We start from the raw sequence: 27,515 nt of genomic DNA on the forward strand, positions 1-27,515 counted from the left end.
TCTAGATTGTTTAGGCTTGGTTTAAAAGACACACCTAACTGCTGGCGATGTCAGTTGACATAACCCATGCTCTGTGGTTCTGCGTTAAGATTCAAGAATTCTGGTTAAGAGTCCAGAATTTTATCTGTGAGGTTTTAGATACTCAAATTTCATTCTGCCCCAGATTATTTATATTGGGTGATGGGGTGGTTTTTAAAATAGGTAACAAATATACAAAAAGCTGGGTCCAAACTAGTGTAATGATTGGCAGACAATTAATTCTTAGAGGATGGAAGTCAAATGGCGCTCCCTCATTTCAAGAATGGTTCACCGAATTGGGCAGGGTGGTGGCATTTGAAAAGATATCATACAAACAGCTTGGCAGATTAGATGCATATGGTAAAAAAATAAAAAATGGGACAAATACATGACCTTTCTGGAAGGCTCTCAGTGAAGACCATGTGGAGAGAAACCATTTTATATATGTATATTCTCAGGCTTGAACCACAGGAGTGTTTGTTGGTGGTTGGGGTGGGGGGATAATGGTCAACTCTGTGTGTGTGTATATTATTCTTTGTTCAGTGTTATGTTTGAGAATCAACCAATAAAAATGTTAATCTAGAGAAAGAAAAAAACAAAAAAACAAAAACAAACAAACAACAGTATATTCATATTTGGTGAGAAAGACCAGGGATAAGACATTTCAAACTTCTGACAGGTAGTGTATATATTTTTGTTATTATTATCATCATCATCATCATCATCATCATCATCATACCAAACCAGATCATATCAATAGACAAAATAAAGATTTAAATGATGTGTGAAGCTAACAGAACCCTCACCGCATGATTTTGCCATTACACATTACCAGGCGCAGGGCGTTGTCATTACTAGCCTCAGCACTTATTGCAGATGCTGAAGAAACTTTCTTGAATTTCCCGTTCACTTTGGAGCTGAAAGTTGGATCCTGTTTCAAGAAATAAGGACATTCTTACTGGAAATGAAGAATGAAAATTGCATGCTGCTAAATCAGTGAATAGATCAAATGTTAAGGTGAACTCAGAATAGTGCATGATATTACAGTCATTTGATGAGAACAGATCAAGGTAAGCACAATCATTGCAGAGAATTATAAGACATTTGAGTTCAATTCTGCAGTGTACTACTGGAAAAACAACTCTCACCTCCTCCAGTGGCCCGACCTCGAGTCTCTTCAGCACCTCCAGCGTGTGCAACTCCAGAATGTCCAGATTGGAGGGCAGTTTACGGCTGCTATAGTTATGATGTTGATGATGGTGGTGTTGATGGCGATGTTGTTTTCGCAGCCGCCGCCGTGCCTGAAATCCCCTCTCCAGTGATGAGCGTGGTAAAAGGCACTCAGCACTTCCCTGAGATTTTATACATTTATTTGGATCCTCCTGTTTAAGAAATCAATACAGTGAATCGGTCACATGTATTACACAGATGCTTACGCATTGGAAACTGTTTGAAAATGTAAACATTGGAAAAAATCGAGAAACTTTGCTGGAAAAGTAAAAACACAACACACAACAGAACAAACAAACCCAAAAACCAACCAACAAACCAAAACAACAAAAACCCTAACCGAACAAAAAACAAAACCAAAAAAAGATAAAACCAAACCAACAAAAGAACACACAACCAAAACAACCCCCCACCCCCCAACAAAATAAGGCACAGATGACAGAATTTCTGACAATTTCTTTTGTCAGACAAGTAGCCTGGTAGGTATTAAAAGAGCTTCCATAGTGTGGTGGTGCTTATTTATGGGTGACCAGAGTCAGGTTCGATTCATTTTCCTGTCCCACATCTTTGTTTCCTAATGCCTCACTTTTCTATCGGATTAAAAGCAAAAAGCTCAAACTAAAGTTATTTTTTTTATTTGACTGTAAATTTGGTTTGGATATTAATTTGTACACATATTATTGCTAATTAGCATGAGACAAAAAGCACCAACTATATCTTTGTTATCATTCTCTCTAATCATCAATTCACAGCCATTGTACTTCCTCAGGCTTGTCTTACCTCTAGGTAGCGGATCTCCTTGGTCAGAGCTTTAATGAGATGGGTTGGCCTAATATTATCTGGAACCTCACTGTTAGGTTGAGTCAACTGTACAGGGAATGAACACGAACACACACACACAGAGAGAGAGAGAGAGAGAGAGAAAAGAATTAATGCATGTAGAAGAATCACGAAGTTTTTGTTTCAAAATGAATGACATGGCGACAATGGACCTTCTCTCCTGAGTGTAATGATGCCTAATGTAGGCATCTCTTTTAAACCATTCCAGAGGTTTCTTACTACCCCAGAGTCAGTCAACACCACCAGCCATCATCCAATACACGGTGTTCTAATTAACTGTCCATTACAATCTTCTGTGTTGTGTTTCTGAGATTAATCTCTCACCTCTCTCCTCAGCCATGTCCTAAGTGATGAGATTAAAGCTTTCACCCCCTCCACCAGAAAACCCTGAGGTTGACATTTATCCTCCCGCAGCTCTGAAAACACAGACACACCTTTAACTCAAAAACTTCACCTGACAACTTCTGCTGTTATTGGTTTCGCCAGGTTAAAGCGCTACACATTGCGAATGAGCTTCTCTCAAGAACGTGCAATAGAGAGCTATGGAGGAAGTCAAGATTTTCAGTGCGAGATAACTTAAATTTCAGGTTGTCTCTCACCAAAACCAAAATCGTATGCCTTCGGAAGGCTTGGAATATGACGCATTAGTCACATGAAGTCAGTATCAACTGCCGTTTTATTGAAATCGAATGGAACAACCTTCAAAATTCCTTCGTTTGTGTCCCGCATTAGTAAAAAAAAGGCATTTTGAGAGTAAATGATGACAGAACTTGCATTTTTGGGTGAATTATTCCTTTATATGTACTTTATATGAACTATTTGAGTTTGCTGCTACTATATATTAGGACAGATTTATAGAGATCCAAGTAGGTGTTTAGGTGAGATAATGTGGGATTGATCTAAAGCACTGCAGGTGTTGTTCTGTTTCACTCACCTTTAAGGGTCTCCAGAAGGTTTTTGCCCACATACCAGCATATGGCCTCAAAATACGGGAACTTAAAGAGATCTGGAGTTTTCAGTCTGCGTTCCATCTCATAACACCTGAAATGAGCATAAAGAGGGATTATTTTTAATAGGAACGGTAACACTTAGAATATTTACCTTGATATTGCATACATCACTGATGGTAATATTCCTTTACATCCTTTTAAATAATCTTCCCTGTAGCAAAACAAATAAAGATGAGTTGTCAGGAGCATTACCTGAGCTGCATTCCTATGTTTAAGTTATGCAAAAAGTTCCCCCCAAACGCCATGGAGTCCTGAGAGGTGAGCACTGCATGGATCCAACCTGTAGAGGGCGGCAGAGAGCTATATTCACAAACGGCTGCAAATACAGTTTATACATATACAAAATCCACATCGGAAACCAGTGTACATTCACACACCTACAAATACATATGAGCAACAACTAAATATAGTGTAAATTCACACATATAAATCACAATCAGCAACTTATACAGACTCAGTTTATTTCTGTGTCTGGCTATATGTGTATTGGCCACTGAATACAGGATTTCTGCTTTTTCACATGTGAAGTTACATCCACACTTGATAAAGAATGTTAAGATCACTTTAAATGTGTGACAAGTTAACAAAACACTTCTGCAAAGCGATTAAAAAAACAAACAGTGGAAATGCTTTTCATTCCAGATTCTTTCCACTCAGTCAGATGCACGTGAATTGCATCAGAGCTTTTCAGAGTGTTTTAACTCTGTTTACCATGTTGCTCAGCTAAAACTATTGCCCAACACTCCCAGCTGTATCAAGGGTCATCTGTGTTGAACGCTGATCTACAATTTTCATGGCAGGAGTCTGGCAGGACATTATTCTCGCATTGCTGTACCATGTGCGTGATTTACTACGAAAGCACACATCCTATTTTGTACCCTGGGGTCAATCAAGGGTTCAAAATGTATGAAATGGTCCACCCCTCCGAGAGCATGATTACTCATTACTAAAATCAAGTTATACCTGTCATATTTGATTACAATGAACTATTCTGTTGTATCATCAACAGAAACTGCGAAGGCAACTGAAATAACAAATGGGTGAGGCATTTGCACCCCAAAATGGTGGGTGAGGCCATCAAATGTAGGCATGGTCATGCAGTGGACACTAAAAATGAAATACAGGTTTAGGGGTCCCAAATTCTCACCAGTGGGGAGAAGGATGGTAGATCCTTGCTTCACCAAGCATTTGTAACACTTGTCGACTTTATCTCCAAAGAATACTTCGCTTTGATTGGGTGATGAGCTCCATGATTCATATAGTGCAAGGTTAGCCTTCGTCGGCTTGATCAAGTAAAAAATCTTCTCTCCCTGCAAAACAAAGTGATTTTCTACTTTTTTGATGATAACTTAGACACAGTTCACCCAAAAATGAAAATTCTCTCATCATTTACTCACTCTCATGCCATCCCAGATGTTGTATGACTTACTTTCTTCAGCAGAACACATGAAGGTTTTTAGAAGAACATTTCAGCTCTGTAGGTTCATTCAATGCAAGTGAATGGTGACCAGAAATTGAAAAGCTTCAAAAAGCACGTAAAGGCAGCATAAAGAGTAATGCATAAGACGCCAGTGGTTTAATCCATGTCTTCTGAAATGATATGATAAGTGTGGGTGCAAAACAGAATATTTATGTCAATTTTTACCATAAATCTCCACTTTCACTTTCACATTCTTCTTTTTTCTGAAATTCTAATTTTTTGTGCATATTGCCACCTGCTGTTTGGGGCTAGCCAAAGGTGGAGATTTATAGTAAAAAAAAAAAAAAAAAAAAAAAAAAATTCACTTCTGAAGACATGGATTAAACCACTGGAGTCATATGGATTACTTTTATGCTGCCTTTATGTGCCTTTTGGAGCTTCAAAAGTGGTGGTTCTGGCCACCACTGACTTGCATTGTATGGACCTACAGAGCTGAAATATTCTTCTAAAAATCTTCCATTTTTGTTCTGCAGAAGAAAGTCATACACATCCAGGATGGCATGAGGTGAGTATGTGAGAGAACTTACATTTTTGGGTGAACTATCCCTTTAAGAGGATACATGATTAAGATGCTGTAAAAGTCAGTGTTGTTTTATGATATAACAGTAGAGCATTTGTTTTAAACAAACCATATAACAGATCATATCATTTACAACAAATTTACCAGCCTTTCATTTTGAACTGCTTCTCTTCACTTATATAACTGTAAGATTACTTGCTATATTATACTTCACTAAGCAGATTCAGATCAGGCTAATGGCCTAAGTTCTTACCCAGAGAACATGGTACCACACTGAGGTTCCTCCAAAATCAATGTGGAAATCTGTGTAACTGTTTTTCACCCCCATGAGACAGTACTTCTGCACAAACGGTTTGGGGAAGAACGAGTCATCTGGCCAGTAGTTCTCCACCCAAGACATCTTCTGCGCTATCTCAGGAACCACAACCAAATCAGACATCCTGAAAGAGACCAGACAATAAAAATCATGCAATGCTTCTACATGCAAGACATTTGTTGGGTTCAGTTGGAATCAAATACAGTAAAAGTTCAGTTAATTATACAGTAGTACACAATGGCCACAAAAATAATTTGGACACTTAAAAAGATTGAAATGTCAATGCATTAAAATGTCAAACCAAGTGGCATCTGCAAATAAATGATGCAGGTGTAGTACAACACACTATAGACATGTACCACTAACATTTGACAACCAGAAGGAGTCCAAATACTAATATATATATATATTTATTTATATTTAAAACCTAACAAATTCCTTTTTGTGAAACATTTTGCTTGAAAGTGTGGTATCTTCAAAATAAATGCCATTTGGTTTGAAATTGTTATTGAATACTATGACATTCATACATTAACTGCAGCTTAATTTCTAAATACTTTTTGGCGCCACTGTGTGTTATTTTTCCTTGTAGTAGCTTTGTTTACAGTGTGTATATGAAAGCTAAAACTAATACATTGCCACCAATTCTTCTAAGTTGTGTTGTAATATTACAAGCAGAACTGGCAGTTCCTCAAACAGACATACTTTGTATCCGAGAACTCCAGGCTGATAACGTTCAACACTTTGGGCCGTTTGGGTAGATAGTAATATTTCACAAACTCTCCCAGTTTCAGCTTGCTGTCTGCTTGTCTTGCGACATCGATTACATCGATAACTTTATCTGAACCTGGAAAAAAAGAGGGAGAAATGTTGAAATCGTGCACATCACTAAGACAACCGACTGGCCAAGGGAAAGGAATACAAGTGAACAAACGTACATAAAATTTTACAGGGCATAAAGTTTCTGTTCTGAAATTGGATTTTTTTTTTTTTCTCTGTGGGTTTCACAAACAGTCTTTAATCGGGCTTTGAGAGACACAGCTGCAGGACCGCAAATCATAAGTGACAGCTGAGGACCAGAAACAGGGCTGGGCAGCTGGAGGTGGAGTGACACACACAGACAAACACAGACACACAGCTGGCCAGTGTCTGATGAACAGCTGGCGGAAAAACAGTTCCACAAACACATAATTGTGAAATGTTTCTCAAGCCCAGAATATCCAAATTTGGTAACTGGACAAATGTTTAGCAGAATGTCCAAGCTGCTCTTTACCATACAATAAAAAAAAAAAGACTAGGGACAGAGTTTGTCAATCTCCAAAAATGACAGGAAAGCACTGTAAAAACTCCATCAACATAGTCCATATGACTCATATACTACATGCCAAGTCTAAAGAAGCCATACGATAGCTTTGTGTGAGGAACAGATCACAATTTAAGTCATTATTCGCTTATTAGCACTTTAATCAATCCAAAATATTAAAACGTAACACAAATAACATTAATTTTGATTATTTCTCGCACACACAAAAACTATCCAATGGCTCCAGAAGACTTGGAAATTTGTGCATGACTCATATGAACTACTTAAATGAGCTCAAATATGTATCTTCTATACAAGTAATTAACAGTAAGAACTTTGAAGCTCCAAAAATCACAAAGGAAACAGAAGTAATCCATATGACTCCAGTGGCTAAATCCATATCTTCAGAAGCAATAATAATAGGCGTGGGTGAGAAACAGATCAATATTCAAGTCATTTACTATAAATCTCCACTTTCAGTTTCACTTCAGTGAGTAATATGGATTACTTCGGTTTCCTTTATGTGATTTTTGGAGCTTCAAAGTTCTGGTCACCACTGACTTGCATTGTCTGGACCTACAGAGCTGAAATATTCTTCTAAAAATCTTTGTGTTCTGCTGAAGAGAGAAAGTCATACACATCTGGGATGGCATGAGGGTGAGCAGATGATGAGAGAATTTTCATTTTTGGGTTAACAGTTCCTTTCATTGTGCTTTTTTGACATTTCTGGAGCTCGCAGGCCTCAGTCACCATTCACTTTCATTGTATGGAAATAAGCAGCATGAACATCTTAAAACACCTTAAGTGTTCAATGAAAGAAAGGAAGTCATATTGGTTTGAAACAACATGACGGTGAGTAAATGTTGACAATTTTATAAACTCAGCAAAAAAAGAAACGTCCCTTTTTCAGGACATTGTATTTTAAAGATAATTTAGTAAAAATCCAAATAACTTTACAGATCTTTATTGTAAAGGGTTTAAACAATGGTTCACTGAACAAGAATGGAAAACAAACAATTAATGAACATGCACCTGTGGAACGGTCATTAAGACACTAACAGCTTACAGACGGTAGGCAATTACGGTCACAGTTATAAAAACTTAGGACACTAAAGAGACCTTTCTACTGACTCTGAAAAACACCAAAAGAAAGATGCCCAGCGTCCCTGCTCATCTGCATGAACGTGCTTTAGGCATGCTGCATGGAGGCATGAGGACTGCAGATGTGGCCAGGGCAATAAATTGCAATGTCCGTACTGTGAGACGCCTAAGACAGCGCTACAGGGAGACAGGAAGGACACCTGATCGTCCTTGCATTGGCAGACCACGTGTAACAACACCTGCACAGGATCGGTACATCCGAATATCACACCTGCGGGACAGGTACAGGATGGCCTGCCTGATTTATACCAGGAACACACAATCCCTTCATCAGTGCTCAGACTGTCCACAACAGGCTGAGAGAGGCTGGACTGAGGGCTTGTAGGCCTGTTGTAAGTCAGGTCCTTACCAGACATCACCGGCAACAACGTCGCCTATGGGCACAAACCACCTTCGCTGGAACAGACAGGACTGGCAAAAAGTGCTCTTCACTGATGAGTCGTGGTTTTGTCTCACCAGGGGTGATGGTCGGACTTGCGTTTATCGAAGGAATGAGCGTTACACTGTGGCCTGTACTCGAGCGATTTGGAGATGGAGGGTACATCATGGTCTGATGCTGTGACACACCGCCCCATCGGACTGATCTTGTTGTCATTGCAGGCAATCTCAACGCTGTGCGTTACAGGGAAGACGTCCTCCTCCCTCATGTGGTACCCTTCCTGCAGGCTCATCCTGTCATGAACCTCCAAGCATGACAATGCCACCAGCCATAATGCTCATTCTGTGCGTGATTTCCTGCAAGACAGGAATGTCAGTGTTCTGCCATGGCCAGCAAAGAGCCTGGATCTTAATCCCACTGAGCACGTCTGGGACCTATTGGATCGGAAGGTGAGGGCTAGGGCCATTCCCCCCAGAAATGTCTGGGAATTTGCAAGTGCCTTGGTGGAAGAGTGGGGTAATATCTCACAGCAAGAACTGGCAAATCTGCTGCAGTCCAGGAGGAGATGCACTGCAGTACTTAATGCAGCTGGTGGCCACACCAGACACTGACTGTTACTTTTGATTTTGACCCCCCCCTTTGTTCAGGGACACATTATTCCATTTCTGTTAGTCACATGTCTGTGAAACTTGTTCAATTTATGTCTTAGTTGTTGAATCTTTTTATGTTCATACAGATATTTACACATGTTAAGTTTGCTGAAAATAAAAGCAGTTGAAGCAGAGGACGTTTCTTTTTTTGCTGAGTTTAGTTGGGTGAATAATTCCTTTAACTACCATTTTTCTGTGGCATAAAAAAGCACCCATTTGTGTGAGCCTGACACAACACAATAGTTCCCTTCTCTAAATTCGCTCAGACAAGGAAGGATGTTTCTTATAGGTGTATGTTTTCTAAAAAAAAAAAAAAAAAAAAAAAAAAAAACGGAGGGGGAGAGGGAATAAACGAAAGACAGAGAAGGCTAGTGGCCTTTTGTCGGTGCCCAACTGACTGGGAGTTGAGTGGCCCACTCTCCCTTTCTCACACACCTCTCCCCCTCGACAACTGTTACTATTAAAATACCTTCAGCTTAAAGATCAGCGGCATGCGAAAGAGGGAGTCGTGTAACACAAGCGTTCAGATAAAACAGACCTATTAAGAAACCTGAGCTCAGGCTAGCTGTTTTGTACAACAGCTTTGTAACTGGAGATGAAATGTTCTGGGTCTAATGTAGGGGAAAAGAAGCCATAACCTCCACAGTTGTAGAGGAGCCCTGTCCAAACCCATTCACTACTGGCACGGACGGATAACCACATTCACAAAGGCACTGGGTAACCTAAAGCTTTCCAGTCCAATAAGTGTTTAAAGATGTTCAAAAAACAATGTTTCTCATGTTTCTCGTGTGATAGAATGTTTGTTCAACTATAAACATTTTAGACTAATACATAAGGTTATCAATGTGATCGAAAAGGCTGCATAAAACAACCTTTGTAACTCGAAGAAAACAGAAACTATGCTGGACATTTTAGGTGATTAGGGTGTCGGTCCACATGAAAACTGAGGGCGTAAAACTATAACTGTGTTTTTATGTTGGTCTGGTTGGGAGTGTAAATGTGTTATCGATCTAAATGTGTCTCTTGCTCCAGTGCCCCATTTGCCAAATACTCTCCCAGGGCTGTTACGTGACAGACGGTAAATGCAGTACGAACACACACTGAGCTCTTACCCACGTAGTGTTCCACATCTCTGACCGAGAAAGAAGGGGGAGGGAGTTTGAGCCCCAGTCCATCTAGTTCAGGCACCAATATGGGGTAATGGAAGCCCTCACTCTCCAGGTAACGCTGGGTCACCTGACTGCCCTGCATCCGCACCAGAACCTCATCGTCACTTTGAAACAGCAAATTATAGCAAATTAGGTCACCAATCTCAGTGGAGGTATGCAATTTACAAACGGTGTAAATCATCTTTTAATGACTATGTCCGAAAAACAAGAAATAGATAACCGTTTCTGCCATCTTTTTTGCTTTGTTTTCCAATATTCACGCTTTTCTACTTAATCGACTTTTAATGTAACAGCCTTCTATGCTTCTGTGAAGAAATGCTTGACATGTAGCATTTTAAGATAAATTATTAAAATCATTATGAAAATATTCATGATGCATGTTTATATTGTTGTCTAAGGATTATTTAGTTATGTAACTGTTGCAGAAATAAAACAATTAATATATGTTCTGCATATCAGCTATCGGTTGCATTATTTTGTACATATATCTTACATTTATTTGTTATTCTTACATATAAAAATGCACAGTCATTTGTACGACTGTGTAAAACTGTTCATGTGACAAAACTTGAACAAATAATCTGTCTTGGTATAATTTGTTAAAAAAAAAAAAAAAGTCATTAGACTCCTACTTAACATATCAGAAGTCAAAGGAACAAAAGAGACATGCTTATACCTGGCAAAGCTCCTGTCCTGGAGTTCCTGTACAAACACAGCAGTACCCGCTTGCACCGGGCGCGTGCCATCATCTGGCTCTGTGTAGTCATGCCTGTGCCAATTATTACGCTTTTTCACTAAGAAAGAAAAAAACAGATTCACAATACTGATCCAGGAACAGAACAGCAATTGGGAAATAAACATGTAGATGGACACACTTACTCAGGGAGGGTCCGTGGATGGGTTCACAGTTGGGACAGTGATAAACATCGATATCAGCAGCATAGTGCTCCAATATCTGAACACAACTAAAACAGAAAGATAAGCAGGATGAGTCACTATCCATAACTATCCCACAACCAAGTCTTTAACCTTACTGACTGTATAAATGCTTATATTTAGACTACATTTGGAAGTAGCAGCCTATAATACAAAAATGTCCAAATCTAGTACAAAATGTGTTATTTCTGTGCAACTACCTCCACCAATCGGAATTGCAAAAATAATGATTTCAAAACAGGTTGCCCTAAACTGCACGTTAGATGCAGCACAATATCAAAGGCTAGCACTGCATGGTATATTAGGATAATGATCTGAATGTTTTTAGAAAACACGATGGCAAATGTTTGCATAGCGTGCCACTGATTACGTCAAGCATTGTGGCAGTGAAACACTCAAAGCGCTGCTTTCCTCCACAGTCCATTTCACTCAAACTGTAGGCCAAGCCAGTTCTCCTAACTGCAAAACTGCAACCTCAACCATAACACTTGCCCACCCACACAAATACACATTCCAGAGGTTCATTTCAGAGCTGTGATGCCAATCACGTGACACCAGTTAGCAGAGTTTTGACAGTCCGATGTTAAGAGATTTACTGATGCCGAGACTTGGTCAAACAAATGGGCCCACACGAGAGAACACAGAAAAGTGCTAACACTCACATAGCCGTGTTTACTAATGCATTGTCTGATCTTTGCTATTCCTCCCCAATGGAGTACATCTTAAACTTTAGAAATCTACAAGAGAAAATAATTAACTAATAGATAAGAGTTCAATATGGCATCAATACATGTGTGCAGAAATGCTTGTCCCTTAATGTGCACTCTCTAAAAAAAGGAAAGGTCAGCTTTTCTTTGCAGACTGACCACACTGTGAATTCGGCAACAGTAGGTCGAAAGTTCTGCTGCTGAAATCGGTCTGTGTTTGGTTGGCCAAAATTCGAATCACTGCCCCCATTAGCCTGAAACTGAAAGTGTTGTTGACCAGTTTCCGGGTGAAAAGTCCAATGTGGCGCCAAAAGGGAGTTTAGTAACTCTACTAAACTAAATTTCAGTAATTTAGTAAACAGGAATGGATATTTTATTAACCTTACTCAACCTAAACCACAACCCCAAACCTTACCACAAATGGAGTAAAGATGTAATATTAGAGCGAAAATGCAACCTTCGGATTGCACTCACTATTGTTTATGTGAACACCATTACTTTCTGGTTTCCACAGGACCAGAACCCCTGTCTCAGTAGTGGCAAAGGGAAAGCCGACAACAATTGAATTGATGCAAAAACATCTAATGGGGGATGGCGTTTGTCAGTAATTCAGCAGAATGGGGTCAATTTCAGGGTACACGAACATTCAGAGGAAACAGAATCAGAATGAGCTTTATTGCTAAGTTTGCTTACACATACAAGGAATTTGTCTTGGTGACAGGAGCTTCCAGTGTACAACCATACAAAAACAATACAAAAACAGCAGCAAGACATAGATAATAATAAAAAAATTATACACATACGTACAGACACGAATACATATACATACACATAAGTTGATTTCCTGTGTGATCATGTTGTTCTATGATTGTTGGCTTGGCAAAGTTCTCTTTAAGAAAGTTGGTCTACTCTGTGGCCTTCTTGGTAAAGCTTCTAAAAAGCTATTCACAGGCATGCAAGTACAGCACCAAAATTTCAATTTCTATTAGCAATTTTTCATGCAGGCAGGCTTTTGGTTTTAGTAAATAACATACCACAAATAACAAATATTACAACACTGGGTCTACGGAATACTATATTTTGATTGGTTAATGACACTAAGGGTTTGAGATTTCTGAATTAACACCTGCACATCCAGTGATTTAGAGATATCAGACCAGTCATCCGGGTACTGAGAGTCATCTTTCCTACTTAAGTGAAAAAGTATAGCTTATTCCCAACTCTGCTTCATACATTGTATATCACTTTAAGCAGAAAATGTCATGGGAAGATGCAGTTTGTGTTTGATTTTCTCCAAAACATGAATGCCTTCTAATGGGACTGGTTGGACAATTTCTTCATTTGATATGAGCTCTTTAATTTAGGTATAAGCATCGATAAATAGTGTTATGTTGATAAAGTATGGTCAATGCTAATGCTGTTAAACCCATAAATAAACATTTTGGGCAGATGCATCCAATGACAAAAAAAAAAAAAAAAAATGAAAAGAAATAAAAAGAAAGCATGCACACTGTCATAGCTTACAAATGTTATTAGTTTACAGCATTTCACTATGATTGCTAAATCATAATAATATTATGATGTGAATGCACTTAAAATGTTCATAAAAATTACTGTTTTCCATAGATGTTAAAAGCTTTTACTAGTGAGTCTGGCGCCTTCCTTACATGCCGTTTTCATGGGTGTGAATTATGATAATTGTGAATGAACATGCATGTGCGCCCTATTTAATAATGTTTGGAATTCACGAACACAGTTGAAGTCAGAAGTTTGCATACACCTTAGCCAAATACATTTAAACTCAGTTTTTCACAACTCCTGACATTTAATCATAGAAAACATTCCCTGTCTTAGGTCAGTTAGGATCACTACTTTAAGAATGTGAAATATCAGAATAATAGTAGAGAGAATGATATATTTCAGCTTTTATTTCTTTCATCACATTCCCAGTGGGTCAGAAGCTTACATGCACTTAGTTAGTATTTGGTAGCATTGCCTTTAAATTGTTTAACTTGGGTCAAAACATTTTGGGTAGCCTTCCACAAGCTTCTCACAATAAGTTGCTGGAAGTTTGGCCCATTCCTCCAGACAGAACTGGTGTAACCGAGTCAGGTTTGTAGGCCTCCTTGCTTGCACATGCTTTTTCAGTTCTGCCCACAAATTTTCTATCAGACTGAGGTCAGGGTTTTGTGATGGCCACTCCAATACCTTGACTTTGTTGTCCTTGAGCCATTTTGCCTCAACTTCGGAGGTATGCTTAGGGTCAATGTCCATTTGGAAGACCCATCTGCGACCGAGCTTTAACTTCCTGGCTGATATCTTGAGATGTTGCTTCAATATATCCACATAATCTTCCTTCCTCATGATGCCATTTATTTTGTGAAGTGCACCAGTCCCTCCTGCAGCAAAGCGCCCCCACAACATGATGCTGCCACCCCCATGCTTCACGGTTGGGATGGTGTTGTTTGGCTTGCAAGCCTCGCCCTTTTTCCTCCAGACATAACGATGGTCATTATGGCCAAACCGTTCAATTTTTGTTTCATCAGACCAGAAGACATTCCTCCAAAAAGTAAGATCTTTGTCCCCATGTGCACAAGCAAACAGTACTCTGGCTTTTTTATTGCAGTTTTGGAGCAGTGGCTTCTTCCTTGCTGAACAGCCTTTCAAGTTATGTTGATATAGGACTCGTTTTACTGTGGATATAGATACTTGTCTACCTGTTTCCTCCAGCATCTTCACAAGGTCCTTTGCTGTTGTTCTGGGATTGATTTGCACTTTTTGCACCAAACTACGTCCATCTCTAAGAGACAGAATGCATCTCCTTCCTGAGCGGTATGATGGCTGCATGGTCCCATGGTGTTTATACTTGCATACTATTGTTTGTACAGATGAACATGGTACATTCAGGTGTTTGGAAATTGCTCCCAAGGATGAACCAGACATGCGGAAGTCCACAATTTTTTTTCTGAGGTCTTGGCTGATTTCTTTTGATTTTCCCATGATGTCAAGCAAAGAGGCACAGAGTTTGAAGGTAGGCCTTAAAATACATCCACAAGTACACCTCCAATTAGCCTATTAGAAGCTAACTGGCTAATTGCCTAAAGGCTTGACATACTTTCTGGAATTTTACAAGCAGCTTAAAGGCACAGTTAACTTAGCGTATGTAAACTACTGGAATTGTGATAGTCAATTAAAAGTGAAACAATCTGATTGTAAACAATTGTTAGAAAAATGACTTATGTCATGCACAATGTAGATGTCCTAAACGACTTGCCAAAATTATAGTTTGCTAATATTAAATCTGTGGAGTTGTTAAAAAATTAGTTCTAATGACTTCAACCTAAGTGTATGTAAACTTCTGACTTCAACTGTACATTTAACGAACAAATCTGAGGTGAACGTAGAGTTTGTGAATACGGAGAAAAGTTTCCGGGAAGGTCCATTTATACACGTAAATTACTCCCAATTTACTCACATATTTATGAAAGTTTAATGAATAAGGCGCAATGTGTGGAAAGAATGTGGAAAAATTTGGAAAGTGGCAGGCACAAAAATTCACAAAAAAAGTACAATTCGTTCAGTTTTAATGATGCTGGCATTAATGCTTTGCCTCTATCTTCTTTTCTCACTGTCTGAATAAACAGATAACATCAAGAGTGGATTCTGTGATTTGGGGCTGTTAAAGTCAGCAGGGGACTTCAGCAGAAAGGTGATTCTCCTCAAAGAGAGGACAGCCTTTGAACACAGGCAGAGGATTCAGAGAGCTGCTGTCTTAGCTTTGATCTCCTCATTATTGCAGGAAACTGCAAGACAGACAAAGCAGAATGAGGAAGCAGATAGCTCATATTGCCCCAGAAGAGCTGGTGCAATTCCTGTTCAAAAATGCAGACACCTAACTGTTCCTTAGATGAATTTTCTTTATAAACAGGGCAATGCAGGCAACGCCGGGCAGGTCCTGATGGCAAGAACTTATACAGCTTCCTAAGCATGTGATTTAGTGATATTTTTATGTCTGTGTGAAGTGGTATCAGTGCCAATATCATCAATCATTTCGGAGATTTTCTTCTGACTACTTTAAACCCAGAAACAACTGAATTTCCAGAAAATTCATCAAACTGCAATGCCTTTGAGAAGGATGGCTGGCACTGTTACAGTACATTCACTTGCGCTTCTCAAGATTTGTAAAGAAAAAAATACCATGTCTATTCTATTGGGCAACCTTTTACCACTATTCCAAGTGTACTTCCTTATTTTTGGAAACATTTCTGTAAAGTTACATGTGACTATCCAAACAACACTGGGCCTCAAATAGATGTGGTCTCATTAGAAAAGAACAATTGTTTATGAGACAAACTGACAGACGACAACAGTTGCAGAGGTAGGATTGGTCAGTTTGAGGCTGAAAATAGCTGGGCATCAATATGATTTTCCTGGGTCTCATGGATCTTGATTGGCTGAAATTGCTTTTTTCCCCCTCAAGTTTGCTTTAGCACAAATAAGTCAAAATTGGAAGCGATTGCATATAAAGTGGGGATTTGTTGAATTTGCAATCATTTTTGCAATTGCATCAGAGCTGTGGCGAAGTAGGCTATGCACATGCTCAGAACATATAAGAACTTTTGGCTTACATGGACTAGAGTTCGATCGATAGTGGATTTTGCCAATACCTCTCTCTCCCCTACTTTGTCTACACTTCACTTTCCTCCATATAAAAGGCAAAAAGTCTCAAATTAAGATTTATTACTCCTGCAGTGTAAACTCATGTGGGCAGAAAACGTCATATTAACTATACTTACAAGTACCCTTTCTCAGATGCTTGTCATTTATCCCTGTGATTCGGTTGGAATAAAATGCCTGTCCCAAAGAGGCTGGCTTGTATGGTGCCGTGACTCCAACTTGGTCTGTGATACAGTAACCTATGTATCAAGGCCAGACATGTGATGATATGGAGCAGTTGGGGGAGGAGGGTTTAAGGATGAATGACTCTACACCCACACTACTCCTACGCTTCCCTCCTCCATGAACGAGACAATGAAGGGAAGAATAGACAGCTCAAATCCCACCTCTCCATTAGAGTATGCACTGAAGTTCCCAGCAGTTTGCCACAGATCTAACTCAATACATAGGCCTAGATAAATGCAAATCTCTTGGCCAAAAAGCACTACAACATTAATTCAAATTACCAGTGGGAATGCACTTGAACGCACATCATGTCGTAATCATGACTTCTGAACACAAGTAAAAACTTCCCAGTACTAAAACACAATCAAATGAATCACTCTTATCTATTAACCCTGTTTCGTTCACCTTAAGCTTGGCTCTATAAGCAAGCTCCATTTGATTTCTTTAGACCGAATAAGACTATTAAAGGCTATATGTTTTTATCCATCTATGTATTTCTTCCTTTCTGAATTGCTTCCATGATCATCATCTTTGTCTGTTTCACAACACAATGTGAACCAGGTCAGTGTGCCACACGCCTGGAGTTGAGTAAGACACCCTGTCACCTGAGTAACCGATTAACTACCCACAAGAGAACGACTGAGCAGAGAGACAAGAGAATAAGAATGAACCCTCTGAAGACATTTGCAGGGAACACCTTATACAAGTGTCCTCTATTTACTGTAATCCACGCTATACATTAATGAAACGTTACTTACAATCCTTTATGCATTAAGTAATACTGTACAAGTTCATGCTACGATGAGAATACTGTCATGGCTCAGGGTGTCACAGCGGAGTGCCTGCAACCCCTTCAGCCATGGCTATATTCACACTGAAGACTGGCCTCGAGTGCCTTATATAATTAAGGTCATAAATTTACATTTAAATGTAATTTTAGCAAGCAAATTAATTCAGTGCCATCCTTCTGCTACAAGATATCGCGAAGTTACATTCTTCCGAACTAGTAACAGGCAGCTTGGGCAGTTACTTAGCAAGATAGATATTTGTTGGTGTAAGGAAGTAGTTAAAGCTAGGATATACTTCATTTTTCCATGTTACGTCTTGCAAACGGTCAAGCGAATCAAGTATGCTCAGACGTGTGGGCTCTACAACTGCTTTGGAATACTCTTTAGTACAAGATTTTGATGGTTAGCTTAACGCTTGAGAAAAATGGCGGTTAACTGGTTTTATGATTATTTGCTAATTTTCTTATTATGGAACATCCCTACAATAGGAAAACCAATAAATACACAACAAATAAATAGGAGGAACTGTAAATAATAAGAGACACTCTAACATAAGGCACAAGACCACTTATGTGCATCCCGGGCACAGAATAATGTGCTTCAATGTAACCAGAGTGCTTGGAGTCACTTCAAAAGTGCATAACTGTAAGATTACTGTGGGTGTGCAACATGTAGTTCAGGGCATCCGACAGTTTTTTTTTTTTCAGCAACAGTTTATTACAGCACTCCATTGTCTGACAGACACCCCACCATAAAGAGTCAGCAACAGACTCATAAAAATACAGGCTGGGTCTCATTTGGAAGGATGCGTCCTCGGAGGTCGCATTTGTTGGCCGCATACGTCAGAGGTGGTCTCGTTTCAGAAAAGCGAGTAGGACACTTTGAATGCAGCCTTCGAATGCGACCTTCTTTCATGGGAATTTGGAGGATGCATGAGGTGTGTCCTTCGTGGGCACTCACAACCCACAATTCTTTCCTTCAATGGAAATGTTTAAAAAAAAAAAAAAGACGCCAATTTGCCCGTAATATGATGTTCAACGCAAAGAATGTTAATTCCCAAGTTGAAGTACTTCAGTAGATGGGTGCAGAGTATATAAAATGTATAATTATATTAATATATAATTAAAATAAAAGTATTAGACTAAAAGTACACCTGTAAAATCTATTTTCTTTTCTCTTTACATCATAACTCCTAAAATGTACCTCATATATTCCCTTCCAGAGGGACTTTGTTCTCTTCTCACTCAAAGCACTCACGCTTGTTAAAGAGTGGCGTGCTGTCATACCAACCATGTTACATCCCGTTTCCCCTACGAAGGCCGTCTCGTTTAAACGAGATTTGTTTAAAAGGAGGACACTCGGTATACTGCAACCTTCAAAGGACGCATCCTACCTAGCACGCAGCCTTCGAAACGAGACACACCCACAGTCCTTTGATCTGTCCGCCACATAAACGCAGTCCGTAACCATAGCAACAGCTTCACTAACCACTGAGTTTTCACATTTTGGCTTAAGTTGAAAAACTCTTATATTACAGCCTATATTTACAGTATATTATATACAGAACATTATTTTTTTCAAAAGATAAAGTGGAGGGAGCTCCTAGCAGCATTTCTTTTTAACTGAAATTTTTAATATATAAAAAATAATGAACTAAACAGCTCATAACAGAATGTATTAATGTGAGCACAGATGAGAATCAACTTTATTGAAGTTGACACTCTTCATGTAGTTTGCTGGCAAGCCCGTTTAGTCAAGTGTAAAAAGGGCAAAATGATTTTATTCACAACGGAGTTAAAGTTGATGTTATGTTTTCTAAACCTCCTAACGTTGGTTAGCTAGCTACCACTATCAATGCCATCATCAGCTATAACATGTAAAAACACCAACTCATATGGGAGAGTACTCTGTTAAATCTGTCTTTATCTCTGCCGCCCATCTATATTGATGCTCATTGTATTTCTGTTACAGTCTGCTGTCTTTAAAATAACTGCATCTGCAGCTCTACTTTGCAGCACAACATGTCACAGGCCGGGGGAGAGAGGCAACGGGTGTGGAGCGTGAAAGGGCATTAATGAAGCATGTTCAAAGGTATAGCACTGAAAGATCAGTGCCATCTACGCCCCGGAGTGCTTGCGGTGTACACAGCTCTGTTGTTTTGTTGCACTGCTAACCTAAAGTGTAGAAACGGTGACATGGGCAACCATGTTTGAAAACAGCTTGTCCTGAGATTCATCTTTCTCTCGCTGCTTTCTTCTTTCCCACCTCTCCCCCACGAATATGAAGTACAGTGTCGAGTGGCCATTTACTCATGACATATAACCAATCCGATAATACTGTGGGCGGGACATTGAGCCAGACTACAACAGTGTTATTGTAGTTTTGGATTTTTAATTTAGTTTTTATTTATATTTTATATTCAATCTGTCATTACAATTTAGTTTAGTTTTCACAGTTTGTCTGTTAGTTTTTATTTTAGTTTGAGTAATTTTTTTTATGGTTAGCGTTTACTGGTGTAATTTAAAAAGTCTAACATTACATTTCTCTGGGCAGTCTTGTGTTACGTCTATCTAGTGGTATTTTCATGTTTAATGTGAATTGTAAATGTTGCAAATTTTATAACATTGAGCAAATATGGGCAGTGACAAAAGACATTTAAAATTGATCCACATTGTATCCATATGAATCTCATTAAAATGATTATACATCATTACTAAACTAATCTTTAAGGAGTATACAATTAAACGGATAGTCCACCCAAAAAAATTAAAGATCTCTAATAATTTACTTACCCTCATGCCATCCCAGATGTATATGACTTTCTTTCTTCTGCTGAACAAAGATTTTTAGAAGAATATCTCAGCTCTGTAGGTCCTCACAATGCAATTCAATAGGGGCCAAAACTTTAAAGCTCCAAAAATTACATAAAAGCAGGATAAAAGTTATCCATATGACTCCAGTGGTTTAATCCATGTCTTTAGAAGCGATATGATAGGTGTGAGTGTGAAACAGTTCAATATTGAAGTCCATTTGTTACTGTAAATCTTGACATCAGCAGTCTCCTTGGCAATCATTCAAGCTCGATTATATTTCCCAGTGCCATCTAGCACTCTGTGAAATGTACTAGTAAGTGTAATAGAGCTTGAAATCATGATCGTTCCTGTAGACTGCAATCGCAAGATGTACAATGAAAAAGGAGTTACATCTTGGTCTGTTCTCACCCAAAACAGATTAGATCACTTTAGAAGAAACAATTAAACCACTGGAGTCTTATAGATGACTTTTATGCTGCATTTGTGCTTTTTAGAGCTTCAAAGTTTGACCCCATTCACTTGCATTGTATGGACCAACAGAGCTGAAATATTCTTCTAAAAATCTTCATTTGTGTTCAGCTGAATAAAGAAAGTCATACACATCTGGGATGGCATGAGGGTGAGTAAATGATGAGTTTAAATTTTTGGGTCAACTATCCCTTTATCTTTTTGAGGTTGAAAATTTATAATTTTACTTTGGGATGTGTGTCAGAACTCATTTCATGACCACAGGTGGGAAAAGCAATGGTATAGAAAATGACAGAAATTCAAGGTAAATTAAGCTTATAAACAAGTAAAAGGTTAACACTGTTAAAGTGTAGAATATAAAAATGAATTTCAAATATATATATATTTTCTAGAGAATATTTTTTCCTCTGACCCACTTTACCAGTAGGCCCTGCTGCTTAAACACATCTGGGATTTGGTCAAGTGGATCCCATTATTGAATATTTCCAAATTTTTGCTTTTGACTAAGGTACCTTTCTTCAAAGCTATAATGTTAGGTTGTGTTGTTTGGATTATAATTCAAAGTGTCAAGAAAAGAAACATTTCCAAAAGTGTCCCACTTTGGTCATATTCACCCTAGTATAACAAAAACTAAAATGAATGAGATCATTTTTATTTTATTTAGATTTGGAGTTATGAAAACGTATTTTCGTTTAGTTTAAGTTTTTTTTTCCAATAATATCAGTTTTTATTTTAGCGAAAATGATTTGTTAGTTTTCGTTAACTATAATAACACTGGACTACAAGCAGTAACCTTTCAGAGAGAGGTGGTCACTGGCAGTGGCATCAGATCCAACGGAGCACATTTTAAATTTTATCGGCAATCAGATAAGTCAAAATAATGATTCCGGTAACTAGAAAAAGTATGAATATCGGATCCACCCCTAATGAAAAAGTGAAAAATGTCTTGAGATGAGCTAACCATGGTAAGCAGAAGAATTGACTGCAGAACATTTGTATTCTTTCCCAACTACCAAACTAGAGGGCAGTGGTTAAAACTCCAAAGAGTTCACAGAGCAGACAGGGGTCACCAAACTAGGCCCTGATGACTGAATGTTAATCTTCAGGACATCTCAGGTCTGCAACTGTCTAAGCTTTTGTTGAGACTCAGAAGCACATTTAGGACTTAATGAGACTTAATGACTGAACGTTGCCAGACACTAATAAACAAGAGTGCCAAAACAAGGGTAAGTTTAAAGCCACCACCTTAGCTAAAGAAATGTAGCATGTCCTTAAGAGTTTAGAAATCCCCCTTTTTCTCTCTGTCCTCATGTTTTTTTAAAAGTGCAGATGTTCATTAGTTAGGCGATCTATGACATATCCATTGTCGTGAATGATCTGTGAACACACAGAGGCAATGACAAGGCGAGTCAAGCCTAACCAACCGTTTGATGGCCAAGTGACAAGCCATGCATAATGCTTATGGACTCCATAACTTGTCAGACAAGTTAGTGTTTGGGGAGGGTGGGACTGCAAGTTGGGGTGTGCGAGCACACATCTGCAGACCCCATGTGACCAAGACTTTCTTGCCATCGACAAGGGTATGCAAAGATTTTTCCTCATGCTGTGCGGTTGAGCGTAGAAGTCGACTGATATATTGGTTTTGCCGACTAATCGGTACCGATAACAGATTTCTGGAAAAAAAGATTTTCAGATTTCTCGGTTATCTGCAAATATCCACACCGATAGTTTTTCCCCCCACTGCGTCCGGTGCTGGAGTATGGAGCATAGTATGCGAGCGGCCTCTAGAGGCGAAATAAAAATCATGTTTTGACACGAGACCACACTCTGCATGGAGGGGAACACTTCAGATGTGGATTTAAAACAAACAAAAATGTATACAGTACACTTCAGTATACATTGTCATATCATTATAAAGTAATTAATTTGTTGAGTAAATGCTGCATTATTAGAGAACAGCAGTATGTTTGCCAACAAGGCTGAGAGGACGCTAACATTAAAGCTAACCTCAAGCGGTTAGAACAATGTGACAAAAATACACGCAAGTCCTACTGAAATGTTTAAATAGTTACGTTATTTAAGTTTATATCAAGCTGGTTACGTTTATGCATTTGTTAGCCAGCTAAGTTGCATATTTAAAGCTAGTGATGTGAGAAAGCAAATTAATATCTTCATGCAACCGAGAGAAACGTATAAACAAATCAGAAAGGCATCCGATTTCAATTTTAAAAAAAGTCATCCTCACTGTAACACGATGACTTAAGATCGTTCACATTCTTGTGTTAAAAAAAGGCTAGACATAGCGCAACAAATACAGTTTAACAGAAAGCAGGTGTCTCAAGATGCTTTTAAAGTTCTTTTTAATTAGATAGATACATCATCTAAAAAACAGCGCTCCTGCACGAGACGCTGAATAAACAAAGATGTTCGTCTAGCGCACGTTTACATAGAAAAACAAATGGATGGTTGCAAAAGTGTTCGATGTGAACAGCCCCTTACAGTTGGTTTCTCAGATAAAGCAATGAGTTGTCAAGAAAGATGTTCAACTTGTAAATGTGTGTCTCGAGATCCTCGCGTTCAGTTCCAGTCTGTTGTGTTCTGTCTGACTGAAAAGCCCCTGGCCTGGGCTCATATTCTGAGCCGCTTCACCACTGAGTTCAGCCGAATACCACTGCTATCTGTGAATATTGCTACTCTACATACAAATGTGGTATTTCGCTGTTATTATGAAGCTTGAGTCTGGAGTAGTAGGAATCTGTGCAAGTGTAGCACCATGTGAACTGTCTATTGAAGCGTTTTCCCCCCTCATTTTACTTTTTGATGTAACATTTGAGAATATGGACTGACAGACTTTTTCTATATTTGTTTTATGCACATTAGTTAAATGAAATGTTCTTTCTTTTATTTTATATTCATTTATATTAATATTTATATATTTCATTTAAAAAGTACAATACATTTATGGTTCAGTCAGCACTGTTTATTTTTGTAATAAAGTTCAGCACTATTTTACTGAATTGATACTGAATAAAAAAATAATCAGTTGATTAATCGGTTATTGGCAGGTACTGCCCAACTTTGTGCAATGACAGCTGTACCGAGCACCGACTCAATTCAGTCCGACTGACTGATCTGTCAGACTGACAGACGGCTGCTTACAAATGCTCACAAGCTTATGAGTGTGTGCCTTTACTCTTTTTACACAGAAATGGACAATAGATCAAAGTTGTGATATGTCCTAATGTGATGATTAAATTGCAAATGGATATGATTCAATTAAATATACAGTCTGCATGTGATGTGAATGTGTGAAGCCACTCATAGATGCTCGGATCACCACATCTTATGAGCAGTGCACGTGGTGCATATTGTAGATGGCAGACAGAGCGCGCATTCACTGTGATGCACGCAGCGCCTGCAGAATATATAATTAAATTGCAGCATTTTGCGCTTCAATAATCACACTGGGACATTTAACCAATGTCTTATCCAGCAGTGTGAAACTACCGTCAACAACACAGAACTGGAATAGTCTAAATAAAAGTCTGATTCAAAATAAAAAGCTAGACACGTGAAATTTAAGAAACTGCAACAAGAAATATATTACTGGTGTTTAGTAAAATGAACCTGCATCCCACAAGCAAGAGTGCTGTTGTACTGAATAGAAGTTCACATGAATGTTTTCATTTATAATGAGATGCTCTGCTGTGCAGCACTTTATTTGACAAAAATAAGAGCAATGTTGTGATTTAGATTATGCTGTGAGGATCTTCACTTCATTTGATGAAAAGAAATGCAACTGTATGCTGAAAAGTAACTGTTCTATTTTAATTTCATTAAAGTTTGGATTCATTGGATTAGATACAGTTTTGATGAAATTGAATTAAACTTTAAAACATGGAATTCGGGAAAAAAAGCAAACGTGGAATTTGGGAAAAAAATCAAACCGATTTCATAGGGTCCTTCTTAAATTTGAAGCAATGTTTAATTGAGAAACACTCAAAGGAAACATGTTTTATTTTTTATTAACACTGAAATGTAACATTTTTATAGGATAATAGCGTGTGTTGCGGAATTTAAGTTATTTACAATCTTGACATTTTACTGGTATCAGTACCGCCAACTGAAATGTTAGTATCGAGACAACACTACATGGCACAATGTGACAGAAAAACAGGATAAACATGACATGGTCAGGCATGATTATCATACATTCCACTGCAGAAATATGCACGTAAACCGATTTATTTGCTTATATACTTTTCAAGGCATTCCATTGCCGTCTATTGTTTTTAAATTAAGCTCATTACAGACGAACACTGAAGCTGAACCTCTGGCACTCTAAGGAGTAAAACAAGATAATCATACTCATAAGTTTTAAGAGGGTTTATTAAAGTTGTAAGAACAGTTTTGGAAATTTGGCCCTCGCATGTAGCAAAACAAGAACACCAACACACACACACACACAAATCCAATTCAAAGAAATGATATGGCTCTTGGCTTTCTGATTAGATTAACTGTACTGATTTAAATGGAAAATTAGGTCAAATGATACATAATATGTGATAAGGAACAACATTATAGGCTATGATAAAAATTAAGCTTAATGTTGTCCCTTACAAAAAAATGCACAATGGTAACCATAGTTTCCACCAAAATGCCATTGGTATTTTTATATTTTGCCATGGCGTACTGAATATGTACCATGGTAACACCCTATTTGTTTGGAAATGTGCCATAGTATTATTTGAAGTATTTTGGAGAATCATGTAAATACAATTAATGTGAATCCATTAATACAGAAATCAATTAGTACCAAGGTAAATATCATGTAACATGATATTACCATTTGATATCATCACTGTACTATAAGGCAACCACTTCAACAATACAAATTTACCACAGTTTTACTTAACTAATAAAAATGGTATTTGTCACAATATGGTTGCCATGGTAAACATGTTAAAGTTCATCCAGCTAAAAAACATGGTCAGATTAAAACTTCAGCCAATTCTCCCATTAATATATATTAAACCAGGGTTAAAAAGTACTAATTTAAATATTACTCCAAATATTTAAATGTCCAGTTTCATAACACATATTTAGATGAGCCATGTGGCTTTTGGCAACTCATTACCAAATAAAAAGGATTTGATTTAACCGATAAGAGAGGGAAGGATATTGGGAGGCAGACATTCCCCAAAAGTTCCTAGTACATGTTTATAACGGATAAATATGACATAAATCGATCAATACCGTTCATAACACATGAGAGCCAAGCGTGCACGCGCACCGTCATATTTAAATACACTCAGCGCGCGTCACCCGCACTTTCACATTACACCCTACATTTACACCACAAATAACGACATGGCAAGGTAGCCTATACATACAAAACGTCATACATCTGTTAAGAAGACCATAATGTCCATACCTGCCGTGGAACCAGTCCTTACAAATGTCGCATTCGATCATAAACAGGCTAAAATCGTAGGGCTGCCGGCAGACACAGTAAAGCTGGGCAGCCGCCATCTTCCTAATGTCCCTAAACAACGCTGAGCACGGTAGGGGCGGGGTTAGTGTAGGCGGAAACTGCCGAAAGGGGTAATATGGGCGGGGTTAACGTCAGCGGAAACTACCGAAAAGGAAAAGGGGTTAATGTCGGCGGAAACTGCCCTAAGGGAAAATATGGGCGGGGTTAACGTCAGTGGAAAGGGTCCAAAGAAAATCATACAAGCAAAATTCACCAACACGTGGAACGTTTCGATTAATTTAGATAGACTGCAAGATTACAACGTCTCAATAAGTTAAATTATATGCCGTATTACTGTTAAAGCTTAAAATAGTATTTTAGGATCTTGCATTTCACTTCTGGGCTGTAACCACCACAATGACAGTGACCGGTCATTGACCTACTAACATAATGTCGAATTACACACATGAGACTGCCTGAGGCTTTATACTAAAAGCAAGGCAAGTGTATAATATGAACTGTAAATCAGGTTTAAAACAACAATCACTACATTTAGCCTTTGCCATAAAAAACAATATTTCTATCTGATATTATCATTCAATATATTAAACTGACAAAATACAGAAATAAGTAATAATAAAAGTAATTTGAACATCCAAACAGAAGATACAAAATCTGATTAAGCAAAAGCGTGCGGCACGTGCCTTACGTGATCAGCTGCGCGCTTTCTGACATGCGCAGACGGTCGCTAAGTGGAAGGGGCAGTCAGACGAGTTGCACACGTCATACACTAGACTAGACAGACAAGCTGTCATTTTTGAACGATTCCAGTGCTTCCATTTCAGAGTGCTTTATTTTATGATTGTTTTACATACAGTATTACCAAAGTATCAATACAGATATCAACGATAATAAATAAAAAAGTACTGCTATAAAAAATAGAGGCAAGAGATTTTCAAGAACGTAAATAGACCAACTCTTCATGGAGTGCTTTCTATTATTGCGTTTTCTAGTTTTATTTATTTATTCATTCATTTGTTTATTTATTTAATTGAACTTCTCAACTTAAAGATTGTCAAAACTTTGTGCATGCAAAACATTTAGTGTACTTGTGCGACATCTAGCGTTGAATTAGGTCATAGACATTCAATTAATGGTTCAATACAAGTTTAATTAACAGCATTAGTTGCATATTGTTGATTACAAACAATATATACACTGGCGGCCAGAAGTTTGGAATAATGTACAGATTTTGCTCTTTCGGAAGGAAATTGGTACTTTAATTCTCCAAAGTGGCATTCAACTGATCACAAAGTATAGTCAGCACATTACTGATGTAAAAAACAGCACCA

General features: G+C 38.3%; 1 protein-coding gene across 1 annotated transcript in view; it reads right to left on the minus strand.

Moving 5' to 3' along the window:
* LOC127436494 (lysine-specific demethylase 7A-like) overlaps nt 1–26,249 on the minus strand; it is a 34,725-nt gene extending 8,476 nt beyond the window's left edge. The window contains exons 1-13 of the mRNA XM_051690694.1: nt 26,125–26,249; nt 10,956–11,041; nt 10,753–10,870; nt 10,020–10,180; nt 6,120–6,261; nt 5,352–5,538; nt 4,246–4,408; nt 3,291–3,378; nt 3,023–3,129; nt 2,413–2,504; nt 2,029–2,115; nt 1,167–1,400; nt 825–949 (exon numbers count right to left, since the gene is read on the minus strand). Of these exons, the coding sequence (XP_051546654.1) occupies nt 825–949; nt 1,167–1,400; nt 2,029–2,115; nt 2,413–2,504; nt 3,023–3,129; nt 3,291–3,378; nt 4,246–4,408; nt 5,352–5,538; nt 6,120–6,261; nt 10,020–10,180; nt 10,753–10,870; nt 10,956–11,041; nt 26,125–26,222 (1,688 nt within the window). The 5' untranslated portion in view covers nt 26,223–26,249. The remainder of the gene's footprint in view (nt 1–824; nt 950–1,166; nt 1,401–2,028; nt 2,116–2,412; nt 2,505–3,022; nt 3,130–3,290; nt 3,379–4,245; nt 4,409–5,351; nt 5,539–6,119; nt 6,262–10,019; nt 10,181–10,752; nt 10,871–10,955; nt 11,042–26,124) is intronic.
* Between the last annotated feature and the right edge of the window lie 1,266 nt (nt 26,250–27,515).

Source organism: Myxocyprinus asiaticus, chromosome 47 (assembly GCF_019703515.2).
Source record: "Myxocyprinus asiaticus isolate MX2 ecotype Aquarium Trade chromosome 47, UBuf_Myxa_2, whole genome shotgun sequence".
Lineage (NCBI taxonomy): Eukaryota > Metazoa > Chordata > Actinopteri > Cypriniformes > Catostomidae > Myxocyprinus > Myxocyprinus asiaticus.